Raw genomic sequence first — 19,568 nt, 5'->3', positions numbered from 1 at the left:
GCTGGTTTAACCTCTGGCTTATCACCCCCAGACCCAGCCTGGGGGGACTGGTTTCAACCCCTTCCCCCTTCGAAACTAGTTTAAAGCCCTATCTATGAGACCTGCCAATTCCCTCCCCAGAATCTTTTTCCCTTTGAGGGATAGGCCATTCTCGTACACTCTGATCTTACCCCTCCTCTGGAGCCAGAAACAACCCTAAGTCCACAAAGGACTTAGGAAGAGTATTCTTTACATACTTTCACAGTCATGCCACTCCTCTACAAGCATTTGTTTCTGGCGACTGATGAGTCAAGTCCCAAGAAGAGAATTAGGAACAACCCTTCAGTCTCTTCCAGCTTATGCTTCACTTCCCCGCAAAGAATCAGCTCACACATTAAGGAAATGCAGGCTCCAAGGAAAGGTCAGAAAAGGACCAACTCTCATTTGTTCCCAGAGGGTCTAGGTGTTGCCAGTCCTCCATCCCTGCCTAAAGCAGCTCCCAGCCCCCCAGCAGTGACCTGCTCAAAGCATCCACACTTGCCCAGGTCAACCCTGCCCTTATGTAGCAGTCCTGACATCAGTATGGTTTCTAACACTCATTGGCTGGTTGAGCTGCTTGTCTTGCCTTTGGCCCCACCCAGCTCCTTGCTAGGGGAAAAAAACAACAACAAAGCAAAACCTTAATCCTATCCTAGCTGAATCCAGGACAATCATAAAGAATATTGAGCTGTAAAGCATCAAGGAATTTATGGCACTGAAAATTGTTCATACTTTGGCACACCACCATACAATCAAAAGTGTAGAAATGGCATTAATGCTGGTAGAGCAAATGCTGTCACAAATTACCATGCTTGGAAAATGAAGCAGTTACCTTGAAGGCCAAATTTTTAAATATGTCATTTTCATCACATTTTGGGGGGGGTCAGAGGGTTTGCCCATCATCTCCTCTCCACTGTGGCAAGCCCCAGACAGTAGATGAAAAACAGCATCAGTGGCTGTGAGGTGCACAGCCTTGCAGAGGCAGTGCACAATGAGCAACAGCATCAGTGGCTGTGAGGTGCACAGTCTGCAGAGGCAGCGCACAATGAGCAACAGCATCAGTGGCTGTGAGGTGCACAGTCTGCAGAGGCAGCGCACAATGAGCAACAGCATCAGTGGCTGTGAGGTGCACAGTCTGCAGAGGCAGTGCACAATGAGCAACAGCATCAGTGGCTGTGAGGTGCACAGTCTGCAGAGGCAGCGCACAATGAGCAACAGCATCAGTGGCTATGAGGTGCACAGCCTGCAGAGGCAGTGCACAATGAGCAACAGCATCAGTGGCTGTGAGGTGCACAGCCTGCAGAGGCAGTGCACAATGAGCAACAGCATCAGTGGCTGTGAGGTGCACAGCCTGCAGAGGCAGTGCACAATGAGCAACAGCATCAGTGGCTGTGAGGTGCACAGTCTGCAGAGGCAGTGCACAACTGTGAATAGAATAGAATAGAATAGAATAGAATAGAATAGAATAGAATAGAATAGAATAGAATAGAATAGAATAGAATAGAATAGAATAGAATAGACCAGGTTGGAAGAGACCTTCAAGATCATTGTGTCCAACCCATCAACCAATCCAACCCACCTAATCAACTAAACCATGGCACCAAGCACCCCATCAAGTCTCCTCCTGAACACCTCCAAAGATGGTGACTCCACCACCTCCCCAGGCAGCCCATTCCAATGGGCAATCACTCTCTCTGTGTAGAACTTTGATAGAGGCATCACTGGAAAATTTGGCCCAAGACTCCTGTGTCTTTTACAGAAACAAAAAAGACCATTAGAGATCATACTCCCCTAAGAAGTACTGTGAAATCAAACTTCTGAATGCAATGCACTTTCTCCTCTTTCATTATTAAGATTTAATACATTCTGAGGTTGGGGAAGGCAACATATCTTATTACAGATGGGTTAGTACAGAATGCAACCAAAAAAAAAGAAAAGAGAGAGAGAGAAGCTGCTAAGTATGGAAATAATGAGGGCATTCTCCTCCTGCTACATGTAAATGATCTCATATTCCAATTTATTTCCCTATAAATTTATCGCTGCATATGCTAATACACAGAACTGAAACAAGAGGAAAATATTTAAATGCATTATAAAGCATATGGAAACACACAGATTATGGGATCTTCACCCAAAATCCATCTCAGTGATGAAAGTACCACTCAGCACTCATGCTGGAACTGCACTCCTTCGTTTATTTATGAGACGCTACTTTCTGGAGACAAAGAGAGTGTGTTCCAAAAATAGGAGTGCCATCTTTGCAAGGCACACCATAGGTTTTATTTTTGCAACTAGTAAATGTCAAGCAGTGCTCACACTCATTAATGTTTTCATTCAGCAGCACAGATACCTTTCCTTATTACATTATATATTTATGACACACAGAGCTGTCAAATAAATTATGTCAAAGCAGCTGAAGCCAGACCTTGTGACACTTGAATGGTGGAATCAGGGCTAATAACCTTTAGAATGGAAGCCATATGATGAGAATTAGGAACATTTCATTTGCATAAATATAATGTTAACAGTCTTTGCTTTATTACATATTTTAAGCCTAATTTATAACTGTCACTGTGTTCATTTCGTACCATCAGTTTGCATTCCTTTTCACTTTTTGCTCTCTGTCCTTATTGCTTGCTTTGTTTTGGAATGTGTGAAACACAAATTGTGGAAGAAGCTTACAACCAGGTCCTCATTTTAATACATTCCAATTCACACATCCTCAAGTTTGTGGACAACCCTTCCATTCCCCTGTGCCATCTAAGGCTTAGAATTAATTCCTAAGAAACAGCTAAAAATTCCTAAACACCTCAAGCTAATGTAACATCTCTGAAACTCCCAGTGAAACTCTCAGGCCACCTCTTGAAAACAATTTGCTATCAACATTTTTCAGGATAGACCAAAAAGGGCAGAATTGAAGAACTGATTTTTCTGAGCTAGATGAACTCATACCTTTTGAATTCAGGAGTGTAAAATCTGGGCATCGAAGCACACACATAGGGATCAAAGTGAACAGCTAGCTTTCCAGGATTGCTTACTACTCAAAACAATAAACTTGTTGGGTTCATTAGCTGAAACATGTTGATAAATGAGAGGCTTGGTCGAAGCTCTCTGCTAGAAGGTGCAACCTCTCGATCCTCTAGAAATCAGTAAGAGCTGAGGGAGCTTTGCACTCTGCAGGCCTCTGCCCTTGTTGCTAACACTGCACAAACTTGTGTGTGCCAGCACCCTTAATAAAACCCTCCCTGGTTCTGAGAACTCCCTGAGGATGCTCAGGTACATAAGGCTGAAAGGTACAAGGATGAACACCTGTAGAGGAGGGCACAGTAACTAAACCCCTTATTCTTGCTGGCTGTAGCTCACCTCTGTCTGGAGAGCAAGATCAGGGCCTGCAATGCTGGGAGTAGAAACTCTGCAGGGTGAGTTTGGCTCACTTCACCCTTCTGAATCCAAAGAGTATACATAGTCTGTTCTATTAGATTACACAGCAGTTGAATTAGGTGATCACCACAGTTTCAACTATTCTATTCCATTCCATTCCAGCTGATCAGAATATTTTGGGTTAAGCTCCTATCTGTTTACACAGTAGTTCTTCCTGAGACCCAGAGGGAAGCCAGAGGACAGTCTATACAAAAAAAAGCACTGAGGAAAGGATTGCAATTTATACTAAAGTCAATCCACAAGGCTTAAGATGGTTCCTTAGATCTTCACCAAAGAACTGAGCAGTTGTTTGTCAGTTGACTTTACAAGTGCATCAGTAGTGAAAGGATTCTGCTTCTAGGTCTGTGGTAAAAGAGAAATGAACCTCCCTCACCCATTAACCACGGTTCTGTAAAGCAGTTGTGGTCTGACAGAGCTTAAACTCCCTCCAGGTGTTTGAGAAGCAATTGAAGGAGAGCTATTTTCGTGGGTGTCTTGAGTGCTCTGCTCTGCTGAGAAGCAGCTACCCTAAGTGGTGCCACTTGCCAGAATGAGGATCTAATTAACCATACATATTGTGAGGAACAGAAGAAAATGAGGTTCATTATCTATGGTAAAATCCATTACAAGAATATTACACGTATCCCAAAGCCCAGTGTTGGAAGGCTAGGAAATTTAGGTTTATTATTGAATGTTCAAAGGAAAGAAATGTATTTTATCCCTGGCTTTGCCCTGAGAGACAACCAAGCAGCAATCACAGCGTTAAGACATTTTGAATCTGAAATCCTCTGCTGATCAAACAGTCTGTAAAAGGACACTGTATCACAGTGGTCACAAGCTTAAAGAAGGTCTTTGAGCTTATGTGAGATAGATTTCCATCCAAAAACCAGCTAATTTCATGTGGAAAAGTTCTTCCTTTTGAAAGCATTTGAAAATGCTTTCAAAAGGGCCAATGGCATCCCGGCCTGCATCAGGAATAGTGTGGCCAGCAGGAGCAGGGAAGTCATTGTGCCCCTGGACTCTGCATTGGTTAGGCCACACCTTGAGTCCTGTGTCCAGTTCTGGGCCCCTCACTTTAAGAAGGACATTGAGAAGCTAGAAGGTGTCCAGGGAAGGCCAACAAGGCTGGGGAGAGGCCTTGAGCACAGCCCTGTGAGGAGAGGCTGAGGGAGCTGGGGTTGTCTAGCCTGGAGAAGAGGAGGCTCAGGGGTGACCTCATTGCCCTGTAAGACTACCTGAAAGGTGGTTGTAGCCAGGAAGGGGTTGGTCTCTTCTCCCTTCTTCACCAAGAGAGTCATTCGTCATTGGAATGTGCTGCCCAGGGAGGTGGTGGAGTCACCATCCCTGGAGGTGTTCAAGAGGGGATTGGATGTGGCACTTGGTGCCATGGTCTAGTCATGAGGTCTGTGGTGATAGGTTGGACTTGGTGATCTTTGAGGTCTCTTCCAACCTTGGTGATACTGTGATACTGTGAAAATGGAAACCACGTCATCACAGAATTAGGGGTTGGAAGGGACCTCCAGAGATCATCCAGTCCAACTTCCCTGCCAAAGCAGAATCACCTAGGGCAGGCCACACAGGAGCACATCCAGGAGGGTTCTGTAAGTCTCCAGAGGAGGAGATTCCACAACCACTCTGGGGAGACTGCTCCAGGGCTCTTATAAAGTACCTCTTTTGCTCCACGTCCATGGTCATTCAGAGGAAACCCAGAAGTCCCCTGGTAGCTGCTGTCTTTGCTGATGCCCTTATTTGAAACACTTTCATTAATCAACTTATCTGTGTATTTTCAGAAAGAAAACATTCAGCTGTCATAGAATAAATACCAAACACAGTAGAAAAGATACCATTTGCTCATTTATTCAATTTGCAGTTAAGTGGAGAGTCCATTCAGCTGTGACATGAAATGGATGCTTCTACAATTAAAGTACATGGCAAATAGTTTCTAGAGCATTAATAAATTACTAAAACCGTTTGAGGAAATTATTAATCAAATGTTATAGCCTGCTTTCAGTCTGGGGATGTAATGAGTCATTTGCAATCAACTACAGCATCTGAAATGTGCTTGGGACAACAGACAGAACTTATTTCTGCTGTGTAGAACAAGCTTCTCAGTTACTAATCACTCCTTTGTGTAGGAACTATGAAAGCAGTCTCAGAAGAACACATACAACACTTCTGGTCATCCATGGGACAAAGTGGACAATAACTCCAAGAGACACCTATAACTGAAAGGGTAAAGCCCCCATGACTCTCTCACACTGTCTCCTAGTAGTGTGGAATCACCAAGACCAGAAGAAAAGCCTTCTCCCCCTAGTATCAAGGGGGCCATTATGTCTGTGCTATCGAAGTTTACCTTTTAGCTTCCATAATGTTTTTAAAGTCAGTGAGGGAAAATTCTGCTTCCTCATCCTTTCTCATGGTTTGATTGGTCGTTGTTGAACTCATACTTTACTGCTAGTGTTCATGAATGGCACCAAGGCAAGAGGTAAGAAGTCACATGTGTCGCCACCGAACGCCTTACTGATAGAATAAAACAATCTGATTGCTCTCAACCCATAATTACAGGCCAAATACTCAAACTGAATTCCTCCACCCCATTTGAGTGCTTGCTCACAGTACTGCACCTGGGGACTGGGGCTGAAATGTGGCACAGAGCTTCTGTGTCTCTCTACTGTCATTTCTGTCACTGTTTTGGCAGGGGGGGTTGGTCTCGATCAGCTCTGCATGTCCCTTCCAGCCTCTAACCTTCTGTGATTCTGTGATCCTTAGCTTCCACACCTGACTATTTCACCACCAAAAAAAAGTAAATAATAAAATAAGAGAGTGCCACAGCTCAAACTGGAAAAGCAGACTACTCTGTGCTGGAAACAAGAACAAGTTTTGTAGAAATATTACCAGTTGTTCTTTTTTCTTCAATCTGAGCTAAAGAATACCTGCGGCTTGGGTAACATAGGAGACCATAATAATGACTCACAGCAACTAGTAGAGCAGCAGACAACCTGGTGCACTTAGCATAACATCTGCCTTCTCTGCTTTCACTGGCCTTTGTCAGGCATTAAAAAGCATACAAAGCCAAGTACAAGAAATGGCAGAATGCATTAGCTGTGATATGATGCAACTGGCTGCCCTGAAGAGAAGAAAGGAGAAGTAAAGGCATTAGAATCAAGGTATGCACTGGTATGTGGCTTCCTGCATCACCTATAACATGCTGGCTTTAAGAATTCATAATGTCTCACTATTCCATGCACAAAACTACTGATGCATGCTACAACTAATGTTACAAAGGGCGATAGCTAGAAGAATACACTTCACTGGTAAACACAGCTAGTACCTCAGGTCTGCTTCCTAATAATGTGGCTCTAAATGCATACAAAAATATCATATAAACCCACTATAGAACCATTGCATGAGCACTCTGGCTGATGGCAGCTGAAAGATTACTTGATTCTGAATGGCAGGTCTGTCATTACTGAATGCAGTAAATATACATGGCATACAAAAGAAACCATGGTGCAGCTCATTCTCATGGAGTAGATGAAACTAGCCATATTCCATGGGTTGATATCAAACTTCACTCTGCTCACTGAACTTGCTGTAATTCTAAAATGGGAGAGACAGGAAAAAAAAAAGGTTATAATGTTTTCCTAGAATATAATGTAAAATCAGCAGATGAAGCAGTGCTGGCTTGAAAATGCAACCATTATAAAGACCAACAAATCCAAAAAGAAAGTGATTCATGATGAGGATGAACTGCATAAAGCAACAGATGAGTTTCTTATCAACTCAGCAAGATAAAAATGAGAAATACACAACATTTTCCTTGGGGGATGTAGATAAGAGCAGCAAAGATGGAAAAAAAAGAACCACAAAACCCTCTTGCCTCTGCCTTTCCACCAGTGAAAGAAAATTTCCTCCTGTAGAGGGAAGTGGAAATGTAAATTGGAACAAATCTCTCTCCATAAATGTCCAACTCCTTCTTATCCTATCCTATCCTTTCCTACCCTACCCCACCTTACCCTGTCCTATCCTATCCTATCCTACCCCACCTTACTCTGTTGTGTCCTGTCCTATCCTATCCTATCCTATCCTATCCTATCCTATCCTATCCTATCCTATCCTATCCTATCCTATCCTATCCTATCCTATGTCCTACCCTACCCTATCCTATCCTGTCCTATCCTATCCCACCCTACCCTGGCCTGTCCTATCCTATCCCATCCCCCCCTCTACTGCTATTTTTCCTCCATGTAAACACTCAAAATGCCTACTGAGCTCAGCATCTTAAAATGGCACAGAAGAAGTACATAGACTGTAAGTGACAGAGCAGTGCTGCTATTGCCATAACCTGCCTTTTTACTTCTGCTCAGCTTATCTTCAGGGGTTAAGCACAAGGAAAGCATAATACCAAAATCACATACAATATATACGCTGAAGAAGCATCAGCAGCATACATACATTCTTCATAATACTTATAACTTCATAACACTTATAATTGGAGGCTTTGTGCAAGCCTTCCAGATTGATCTGCTAAGCCATCATTCAGAGTAATGATTTGTCTTCCAGCTATTAGTCAGGAGGTGTTAGGCATTAGATAATAGGTTGGACTTGATTATCTTGGACTTGATTATCTTGGACTTGATGAGGAATTGGCAGGGCTCATTGATAGGGCTTTAGACTAGATTTGAAGGGGGAAGGGGTTAATAGTCTCCTGCTGGCCTGTGACAAACAGAGGGGCAGCTCACCAGAGGCAGAGGGATGGAGAGCTGGTAAGGGCTCTCAACTTGCTGCCCTGAGGCAAGCCACGAATGATGCACCAGGACACTCTGTGGAACCAAGGGGAATTGGCACAAGGGGAGGACAGGGCCAGCCCAGCTGAAGTGCCTCTGTGCAAATGCACACAGCTTGGGCAACAAACAGGATGAGTTAAGGGCCACTGTGCTGCTGGGATGCCATGACTTAGTGGCTGTTACTGACACTTGGTGGGATGAATCCCATGACTGGAATGTAGGGATAGATGGGTATAAGCTCTTTAGGAAGGATAGGCAGGGAAGGAGAGGAGGAGGTGTTGCCCTCTATGTCAATAACCAGCTGGAATCAGTGGAGCTCCACCTGGGGAGGGATGATGAGCTGGGTGAGAGTGTATGGGTTACAATTAAAGGCAGGACAGGGGAAGGAGATATTACTGTGGGGGTCTCCTACAGGCCACCTGACCAGCAGATCCAAGCAGATGAGGCCCTCCACAGGCAAATAGAAGCAGCTTCCAGGTCACAAGCCCTGGTCCTCATGGGGGATTTCAACCCCCCTGACATCTGCTGGAGGGACAACACAGCAAGGCACCAGCAATCCAGGATGTTCCTGGACTGCATAGAAGACAACTTCCTCCTCCAAATGGTAGAGGAACCAACAAGAAAAGGTGCTATGCTGGACCTTGTTCTCACCTACAGGGAAGGGCTGGTAAGCAATGTGAGGCTCAGAGACAGCCTTGGCTGCAGTGACCATGAAGCAGTTGCATTGAATCTCCTCAGGGCAATCAGGAGGAAGTATTCCAAGCTCACGACCCCAGACTTTGGGCGTGCAGACTTTGATGGCTTCAGGGATCTGCTAGCCAAAGTGTCCTGGGACAGAGCCCTGGAGGGAAGAGGGACCCAGGACAGCTGGTCAGTATGCAAGGACCACCTCCTCTGTGTCCAGGAGCTCTGTATACCAACAAAGAGAAAAGCAGGTAAGAATGCTAGGAGGCCTGCCTGGATGGGCAAGGAGCTACTGGACACACTAGCACTTAAAAGGAAACTCTACAGGCAGTGGAGGGAAGGAGAGCTGGAACAGGGGGGTATAAGGAAGCTGCCCGAGCAGCAAGAGACCTGGTTAGGAAAGCCAAAGCAGAGATTGAATTGACTCTAGCCAGGGAGGTTAAAGGGAACACTAAGAACTTCTACAGGCATATGAATGGGAAGAAGAAGCCTAGGGAAGGTGTGGGCCCCCTCAGAAAGGAAACTGGTGACATGGTCACAAGTGATGAGGAAAAGGCTGAGGTACTCAATAACTTCTTTACCTCAGTCTTCACTGCAAGGGCCTCCAGCCACACTCCTGGAGCCATGGAAGACAATGCCAGGGATGGGGAGGAAGAACTGCTCATGGTAAGTGCAGATCAGGTTGGTGATCACCTGAAGAACCTGAAAGTGTTCAAGTCCATGGGACCCGACGGGATACACCCACGGGTGCTGAGAGAACTGGCAGAGGACGTTGCTAAACCCCTCTCTATTATATTTCAAAAGTCCTGGCAGTCTGGGGCAGTCCCCACAGACTGGAACAGGGGAAGCATCACCCCCATTTGCAAAAAGGGTAAGAAGGAGGAACCAGGGAACTCCAGGCCAGTCAGTCTCACCTCTGTGCCCAGAAAGATCACGGAGCAGATCCTCCTGGAGTCACTACTCACTCAAAAGAATAATGAAGAGGTGATTGGGAACAGTCAGCATGGCTTCACCAAGGGCAAACCCTGCCTGACCAACCTGGTGGCCTTCTCTGAACAGGTGACAACATCAATAGCTGAGGGAAGAGCAGCTGATGTCATTTACCTGGGCCTGAGCAAAGCCTTCGACACTGTCCCGCACCACATCCTGGTCTCCAGGCTGGTGACACATGGGTGTGATGGGTGACCACCAGATGGATAAGGAACTGGCTTGATGGCTGCACCCAAAGCGTGGCTGTCCATGGCTCCATGTCCCAGTGGAGGCCAGGGACAAGCAGAGTCCCTCAGGGATCAGTCCTGGGACCAGGCTTGTTCAACATCTTTGTGGGTGACATGGACAGTGGCACTGAGTGCACCCTCAGCAGGTTTGCTGATGACACCAAGCTGTGTGGTGCAGCAGACAGCTGGAGGGAAGGGATCCATCCAGAGGGAGCTGGACAGGCTGGAGAGGTGGGCACAAGCCAACCTCATGAAGTTCAACAAGACCAAGGGCAGGGTCCTGCAGCTGGGTGGAGGCAATCCCAGGCACAAATGCAGGCTGGGCAGGGACTGGCTGGAAAGCAGCCCTGAGGAGAGAGACTTGGGGGTGCTGGTGGAGGAGAAGCTCAACAGGAGCTCTCAGTGTGCACTTACAGCCCACAAAGCCAATCAGATCCTGGGCTACATCAGGAGAAGTGTGGCCAGCAGGGCAAGGGAGGTGATTCTCCCCCTCTGCTCAGCTCTGGGGAGACCCCACCTGGAGTCCTGCCTCCAGCTCTGGAGCCCCTATTGCAAGAGGGATGTGGAGGTGCTGGAAGGTGTCCAGAGAAGGGCCAGGAGGATGAGCAGAGGGCTGGAGCACCTCTCCTGTGAGGACAGACTGAAGGAGTTGGGGCTGTTCAGTCTGGAGAAGGGGAGGCTCCCAGGTGACCTAATTGTGGCCTTCCAGGATCTGCAGGGGGCTACAGAAAGGCTGGGGAGGGACTGCTCAGGATCTCAGGTAGTGATAGGACTAAGGGGAATGGAATGAAGCTGGAGGTGGGGAGATTCAGGCTGGAGGTGAGGAGGAAGTTCTTCCCCATGAGAGTGGTGAAGCCCTGGAATGGGTTGTCCAGGGAGGTGGTTGGGGCCCTGTCCCTGGAGGTGTTTAAGCCCAGGCTGGATGAGGCTGTGGCCAGGCTGATCTAGTGTGGGGTGTCCCTGCCCATGGCAGGGGGGTTGGAACTAGATGATCCTCGTGGTCCCTTCCAACCCTGACTGATACTATGATACTATGGTTATACTATCTCTGAAGTCTTTTCCAATCTGGCTGATTCTGTGATTCCATGGTGGAAACATGGGATCAGTTCCCATAAAAGCAGCTTTCCAAACTCTAAGTCCCCCTTTTCACTTTGAACATTTGTCTTGGTCTCTGTATGTCCCATTTCCAGAAATGCTAGGACATAACTGTCTTGCCAAACAATGTTAGGAAGGTTAATGAATGCCTATAAAGAATGCAGATATTTTATAATGCAACAGTCACCCCAGTTCATCTAATCAGACCCAAACAAAACACACAATTAACCCTCTCCATTATTATTGTCTGGCATTTACCCTTTCAGTAAGTTATTTTTTGCAGGGCAATGAAATACAAAAACTGTTGGAAAGCTGTGAGAGCATGTTTGACTCATCAGTGCACTGACCAACTGTGCCAAACCATTTTATCTGGATAAATCAAAGGAAAGTGATTTTGTCCATAGGCAATTCTAATTGAGTAAAGTATAAATAGGAAAACAAACAAACAAATAAACCCCACCCCACAACCCAAAACCAGAGACCGTGATGAGCTCAATACCTCTTGGAGAAGGGTCTGAGCCAAGCTCTGGTGGTGTTTGGAATCATAAATACCACCATGAGAAAGCACAGTACTTATAATGCATACTCAGTTACATCACACTGGGATTAGAATGCAAAAGGCTCACAGTTCATGAGGGAAGCTCAGGTCTGTAGCCTCTTAAAAAGGAATGCAAACATTACAGAGTGAGGAAATGCATGCTCAAGCCTCCATTTCTGAGCCAAGCCTTCTTTCTCCCTCTAGTTTCCACCTTCTACAATTCCTCTCCTCAGTTTCCACCAGTGAGCCATCACAGCACACTACAGTGCAGGGCAGGGTAAAGCTCATTAGCTCAAAACAAACTGGCTAAGGACCCAGAAGAGTTTGGTCACTGTGCTGTGTGAAGGAGCTTTAAGCCCCCCAGGCTGAGGAGCAGAGCAGTGTAGCTTCAGCACTGCAGAACTGGGTACCAGTTAGTTTGCCTCACCAAGAGACTGTGTTAGGTGTCTCTATATGACACTATGCTTTCCAGTGGAGAATGCACCCATAGTAATGCACCGCAACACAGCACCTCTGGGTTTAGCATGGGAGACCAAGAAGCTGCTGTGAAAGGAGGAAACTGACAGGGGGAAAAGTGCTGGCAGGGAAGGCTTGATAGCTGCGCTCCAGAGGCTGAAGACTACTTGTAGACAATAGACAGATAAAATATTTCAACACAAAAGGTTCACCATGTAAATAAGATTTCCCCAGACTTCAACAAATTGCTGTGAGCACCCAGGAAGCTCTCCAGCCTTCACCTACCCCTGCTGTAAGCCTCACTCTGTGAATCCGAATGGCATCGATTGCTGAAGAAATAGATTCAAAGAAGACAGGATTGTCAGATTCCAGATTCCCACCATACTGCATTGCTTTGATCAAGGAAGCTGCAATCGAACAAACACATGAGCACTGATAAGGTAATGGGGACGTAGAAACCATCCCACTACAAATGCTGCTGGCAGCGGATACTTGCCTTTGCAGTGTGCTAGCAGCACATCGATGTGTCTGCTTTTACAGTCCGTGTAAACCTACAGGTGTGAAAATGAAATCCAAAAGCACTGGTTAAAACACCTACAGAGAGTAAAGCAGGCTAACGAGGCTACTCAGAGCAGGAAGAGGGGAAGCTGCTGTTGAAGCCAGCAGCCACCAGAGAGAGCCCTTCCATAATGCAAACACCACAACCCACACTAACTTCCTACCCCCTCAAAGTATTCCACGACTCTGCTAAGAACTACATCTGAATTGGATTTAAAATCTTGCATTTTTAGATGTTGTTTGGGTTTTTTTTTCCCCAATTATCCTTTTTCTGCAAGTTTTCCCATATCACAGTATCATCAAGGTTGGAAGAGACCTCAAAGATCACCAAGTCCAACCTGTCACCACAGGCCTCATGACTAGACCATGGCACCAAGTGCCACATCCAATCCCCTCTTGAACACTTCCAGAGATGGTGACTCCACCACCTCCCTGGGCAGCACATTCCAATGGCAAATGACTCTCTCAGTGAAGAACTTTCTCCTCATCTCCAGCCTAAACTTCCCCTGGTTCAGCTTGAGACTGTGTCCTCTTGTTCTGGTGCTGGTTGCTAGAGAGAAGAGACCAACCCCTTCCTGGCTACAACCACCCTTCAGGTAGTTGTAGAGGGCAATGAGGTCTCCCCTGAGCCTCCTCTTCTCCAGGCTAAGCAACCCCAGCTCCCTCAGCCTCTCCTCACAGGGCTGTGCTCAAGGCCTCTCCCCAGCCTTGTTGCCCTTCTCTGAACACCTTCAAGTGTCTCAATGTCCTTCCTAAACTGAGGGGCCCAGAACTGGACACAGGACTCAAGGTATGGCCTAACCAGTGCAGAGTCCAGGGGCACAATGACTTCCCTGCTCCTGCTGGCCAAACATCTCCTCTCCATGTGTTTAGCGACAAGTTCACAAAGACAGGAATCAAACCTAGGAAACTTTAAGACTACCAGCAGCCTTTCAGAAAAGCACCACAACCATCATGCCACATTCTGCAGTAAATTGCTCTTTATTCTTTCTTTGCAACTGTTTGCCTTCACAGAGACTAAATATTCAATAAGCTAGAAAGGTTTGGGGGTTTGGTTTGGTTTTTGGTTTGTTGGTTGGTTGAGTTTATTGGCTTGTTTGGCTTGGGTTTTTTGTTGTTTGTTGGTTTTGTTTGGGTTGGTTTGTTTGATTTTTTTCTTAATAAATATATTCTTACTACATTTGAACTTACATTTGAACCCAAAATCTCTGCTTGATTTTTTCTCATTTTATATATAAACACAGGCAGAAAGAGACCTGGGCATACTGGTTCACAGCAGCCTAAACATGAGCCAGCAGTGTGCCCAGGGGACCAAGAAGGCCAATGGCATCCTGGCCTGCATCAGGAATAGTGTGGCCAGCAGGAGCAGGGAAGTCATTGTGCCCTGTACTCAGCACTGGTTAGGCCACACCGTGAGTCCTGCGTCCAGTTCTGGGCCCCTCAGTTTAAGAAGGACATTGAGAGACTTGAATGTGTCCAGAGAAGGGCAACAAGGCTGGGGAGAGGCCTTGAGCACAGCCCTGTGAGGAGAGGCTGAGGGAGCTGGGGTTGCTTAGCCTGGAGAAGAGGAGGCTCAGGGGAGACCTCACTGTCCTCTACAACTACCTGGAAGGTGGTTGTAGCCAGGAAGGGCTTGGTCTCTTCTCCCAGGCAACCAGCACTACAACAAGAGGACACAGTCTCAACATGTGCCAGGGGAGGCTTAGGCTGGGTTAGGAAGAAATTCTTCCCAGAAAGAGAGATTGGCCGTTGGAATGTGCTGTCCAGGGAGGTGGTGGAGTCACCACCACTGGAGGTGTTTAGAAGGAGACTGGATGAGGCACTTGGTGCCATGGTTTAGTTGATTAGATGGTGTTGGGTGATGGGTTGGACTTGATGATCTCAAAGGTCTCTTCCAACCTGGTTAATTCTGTATTTATTCTGCACAGTGCAGTTTAGTACCAAATCTCCATTCGTCTTTTCCTCAAGCAATATGTTTATCCACTCGCATAAGTGAGCTGATGAGTAGCCTGCTCCAGTAACTCATATCTATAATTATATTTCTCTGCACAGAATTTGTTTGGGATGATGAATACCTCAAGCAGCACTGAGACTCCAGTGTAGTCAAAGAGATGCAGTCCACTGCAGTCTAGTATCAGAATACGTGGCTCGCTGGGACAGGATCGCAGAGCCTCACCTACATATTTGAGAAATGAACAACTTCAGCTAAAGGGAGTTCCATCGAGAAATGCACAGGAGACTAATGATAGTTTAACAAATGAGGCCCAAACTCTCACAATTAAAATGTCATAATTATGTACTGGGGTATTAGTCAAGCAAATGGCACATTTTGCATGCACAAATGAAGGAGGTTCAAAGCAATGGGATGAAGTAGCGACCGGCACAACATTATTAGTGAGATGGTTTAGAGAGGAATAGTGTCTCAAGAATTACAGCATTCCTTCAAATTCCCACTTCTAATTGAGTCAGGATAATATCTTGGCTTGTTTGGAAAGGTTTACATGGGATACACAGAGTATTCATCTCTTTTTGAAGTTCTGACATGGCATTCCTTTCTGCTGTGCCTATGGTTGTGGCTTAACCAACCTCCTCCCATAAGGAGAACGAATCTGGCAGTGGAATGATTAATTTTCCTAAGGTTTTAGAGTGCTGGGTTTTGTTTGGTTATTTTTTTTATAGACTGTCATGTGTCAATGATGGGGAGAAAAGAAATCATTAGTAAGATATGTGAAGGTCATATACTCATTCTACTGCCTCAGGCCATCAAAACTAAGCATAGTCTGTAGTAAATGCACCCTGAGCCAGCACATAGATAAATGATTCCTGGCCTTCATCAAGGGAAAAGCAGAAAATAATGCACATCTTATGTACATTGCTCTGGGAGCAAATGTTAGTTATCATAACTCACAACACTGAAGTAATTTTAAAGAAAATGAAGCAAAGGAATTCTGAATGTGAAGATGGGTTAAGCTAAATGATTTTGATAGAGCAGAGATAAAGATTTTAAACTCTTGAGGTGTTTTAGAATTTATCCAAGGGGCAGATTTATAATGGTGCTAAGGAAATACGACATTCTAAATCCATCTGCAGTGAAGTCATCTGCGTAAAGTATCTCCTGCAAAAGGTTGCCACAGATCTCCCATAGGACTGTGTGTGCTCTAGTTTGATTCAAGTGTTATGCCATGTGGGAAGAGTGGAGTTATCCAGTTTAATCCTGAATTGAAAGCAAACCCTCAGGTTTGGGGGCTTTTTTTCCCCTTTATTCTGCATGTTAATGATATATGGTACAAGTGGTAGCCATCACGTCACTGACAATTCAGCTGATATTTTCTGAGCTTTTCTCCTAAGTGGCTTTAAAGATTTAACATGGCTTTAGTCTTATCCTACATTAACTTTTGCATACTAGCATTCAAGTCCCACTGTGAATACAAAACACCTACACCAGAGCTTAGCAAAGCAGCCTCTTAGGTCTTTGTTTGAAGACCAATCCAGGCAGTAACATGGGAAGCAGTTCCCACTACTGCACACTTGTCCCAGTATGCACAAAGAAATAAGCAGAGACTCCTGCAGAAAAGGTGTTTTCATGGGTTCCCTGCTTTTGATGTCTTAAAAAGTCAGTCAAGAACTGAATTAAAACAGGAAACATTAGGCCAAGACTAGCAGAGTTGGACTCTGGATGGAAGAGACTGGATGGGGTGCTTGGTGCCATGGTTTAGTTGATTAGGTAGTGTTGGATGATAGGTTGGACTTGATGATCTCAAAGGTTTCCAACCTGGTTAATTCTATTCTAGTCTGGCCTAGTCTAGTCTAGTCTACTGTTTAGCACCCCTGCCTCTCTGAATGGTTGCTCTAACTGAAAATATTAATTTCCAGACAACTTAATTCACCTAGAAATAAAGAAAAAAAAATGTGGAGCCATTTGCACATCTTGGTTCTTATATCAGCAGTTCTCATATCACTTATATCATTTATAGACAATCAACTCACCATGGCAACTTCCATTGGAAAATGAACAGAGTAATGTGTTGTGCTCACACTGAAATCAAAGCAACAAGTTATTAAAATACCAAGGAAAAATAGGCTAATATATAACCACCAAGAAAAAAAGTCAGTGCAATATGTAAGAATGCAATTTCTCAAAGTGAACCTCTTCTCTCCCAAATCATGCAACACTCTGATGGATATATATCTGCTGAGTGTGTTTGTCTGTATTCTTCTAAAGTTACACCAAACTGATATTTCTTTTCTTACTGTTTGGATGACTTCAACCTCTGTCGAGTCTGGATGCACTAGAAAACATCTGATGAAAATAATGCTTTTGGGGAAGCAAGGACTGATTAAGAAGTGGTCAAAAGATAGGGAAAATTACCTTGCAAAGACAAATTCCAGCCAGTGACTTTGGTAAGATTAACTTTTGATTCATTTTGTAGTTACTTCAACCTCATCTGCTACACAAATAATTGAGTGACGACATTTTTGACATGAGTGTTTTAATTCCCTGTATCTGAAGGTTTGTTGTAATAATGATTTCAATATGAATGTGAAGTTCTCGGTAGAAATATGAGTTAAAACCAGAAATAATTCACAGAAACAAAATTCAAAGTGTGAATTCTTTTTCTCTCATTACCCCATGCTACAGAAATAATTTTACTCCCCAGAAAAAAGTAATTATGCCACAGTATTTCAGGCATCTGTCCTGCCAAGGACCTTACAGAAGAGGCAAACAATAAAATCTGCCTCCTAGAACACTTATTAATTAACTTATTAAACTTCTTAAATTAACTCATAAATTAATTCCATGCAAATCCTAAGTAATTTCTCTCTGTTTAGGCATTTCTTGTCTTACTAATCCACATCAGTTAGCCTAGCAGAACCAAGAGAAAAAAAAAGCAGCAAAATTTCTGAGCTGAATTTCTGAGCAACGAGCAGAGGCCACCACCAGAGTAGGCACAGGTAGAGTAGAGTAGAGTAGAGTAGAGTAGAGTAGAGTAGAGTAGAGTAGAGTAGAATAGAGTAGAGTAGAGTAGAGTAGAGTAGAGTAGAGTAGAGTAGAATAGAATAGAATAGAATAGAATAGAATAGAATAGAATAGAATAGAATAGAATAGAATAGAATAGAATAGAAGAATAAGCCAGGTTGGAAGAGACCTTCAAGATCATTGTGTCCAACCTATCATCCAACACCACCTATTCAACTAACCCATGGCACCAAGCACCCTGTCAAGTCTCTTCCTGAACACTTCCAGCGATGGTGACTCCACCACCTCCCCGGGCAGCCCATTCCAATGGGCAATCACTCTCTCTGTGTAAAACTCCTTCCTAACATCCAGCCTAAACCTCCCCTGGCACAGCCTGAGACTATGTCCTCTTGTTCTGGTGATGGTTGCCTGGGAGAAGAGACCAACCTCTGCCTGTCTACAGCCTCCCTTCAGGTAGATGTAGACAGCAATAAGGTCAACCCTGAGTCTCCTCTTCTCCAGGCTAAGCAACCCCAGCTCCCTCAGCCTCTCCTCACAGGGCTGTGTTCCAAGCCCCTCACCAACTTTGTTGCCCTTCTCTGGACATGCTCCAGCAAGTCAACCTCCTTCTTAAACTAAAGGGCCCAGAACTGGACATAGTACTCAAAGTGTGGTGTAACCAGTGTGGTGTACAGGGGCAGAATGACCTCCCTGCTCCTGCTGGCCACACTGTTCCTGATGCAGGCCAGGATGCCATTGGCCCTCTTGGCTGCCTGGGCACACTGCAGGCTCATGTTCAGCCTACCATCGACCAGTACCCCAGGTCCCTCTCTGCCTGGCTGCTCTCCAGCCACTCTGACCCCAGCCTGTGGCACTTCATGGGGTTGTTGTGGCCAATGTGCAGAACCTGGCACTTGGATGTGTTCAATCTCATGCCGTTGGTAGCACAGGAGCCAGCAGAGGTAGCAGACACACTTTGCTGGGCAGTGTTTTAACAACCCTTCAAAGAAACAGCTGCAATTTCTACAGCCCACTTTGCCAAACTGGATGAAAATATGTCCACACTAAACATTGTATGGTACTGAAGTGTCTTCATTGCATTCATGACAGAAAAAAACAACATTGTTTTAATCCCTTTTAGGAAGTGTTGTAGGAGGTGGCCATAGTTATGTGCAGAGAAACTTAAATACTATACTTATGGAGATTTTCCTCAAACCTGAGTTATACAGCATTTATGTACTGTTTATTTTTCCAGTAAAATCAGAAAAAGAAAAAGAAGCACTGCCTTCAGCCAGTTTGTGCCTTCTTCCTGGTTCTCCTGGAATTGTTTAGAGTTGCAAACAAAAATGAACTCCCCAATGTTTATAGTTAGAAACAGAAATGAAGTGTCCAGCTCTTGTGGACTCAGGGCCAGAAGAAAAACAATAATAATGAAAATCCACATTTTATTCAACTATCGATTAAAAATCACAACCTTGCAGCAGCTGACATTATGCTAGCTCCAGCAGAAATTGAGAAGAGTTTTGTATCAATGCTTTACTGTCTTTTACAGGAACATATACAGAACTAATAGAGATATTAGCAGCCAGGCAGAGAGGGACCTGGGGGTGCTGGTCGATGGTAGGCTGAACATGAGCCTGCAGTGTGCCCAGGCAGCCAAGAAGGCCAATGGCATCCTGGCCTGCATCAGGAACAGTGTGGCCAGCAGGAGCAGGGAGGTCATTCTGCCCCTGTACACTGCACTGGTTAGGCCACACCTTGAGTCCTGTGTCCAGTTCTGGGCCCCTCAGTTTAGGAAGGAGGTTGACTTGCTGGAACGAGTCCAGAGAAGGACAACG

General features: G+C 45.2%; 1 protein-coding gene across 2 annotated transcripts in view; it reads right to left on the bottom strand.

The window, feature by feature from the left end:
* Positions 1-5,336: 5,336 nt before the first annotated feature.
* Positions 5,337-19,568, bottom strand: part of SLC26A7 (solute carrier family 26 member 7) — a 39,508-nt gene continuing 25,276 nt past the window's right edge. Inside the window, exons 9-13 of one of the 2 annotated variants that reach the window (XM_068165875.1) lie at positions 16,761-16,809; positions 14,849-14,949; positions 12,712-12,766; positions 12,501-12,622; positions 5,337-7,038 (exon numbers count right to left, since the gene is read on the bottom strand). In XM_068165875.1, the coding sequence (XP_068021976.1) occupies positions 7,003-7,038; positions 12,501-12,622; positions 12,712-12,766; positions 14,849-14,949; positions 16,761-16,809 (363 nt within the window). In that variant the 3' untranslated portion in view covers positions 5,337-7,002. The remainder of the gene's footprint in view (positions 7,039-12,500; positions 12,623-12,711; positions 12,767-14,848; positions 14,950-16,760; positions 16,810-19,568) is intronic. The other variant, XM_068165876.1, reaches the window with a different exon arrangement.

The sequence above is a fragment of the Melanerpes formicivorus genome, unplaced genomic scaffold, assembly GCF_026170545.1.
Source record: "Melanerpes formicivorus ecotype bairdi unplaced genomic scaffold, bMelFor1.0.p_v2 SCAF_94, whole genome shotgun sequence".
Taxonomy (NCBI): domain Eukaryota; kingdom Metazoa; phylum Chordata; class Aves; order Piciformes; family Picidae; genus Melanerpes; species Melanerpes formicivorus.
This window is presented reverse-complemented; position numbering and strand designations above follow the sequence as displayed.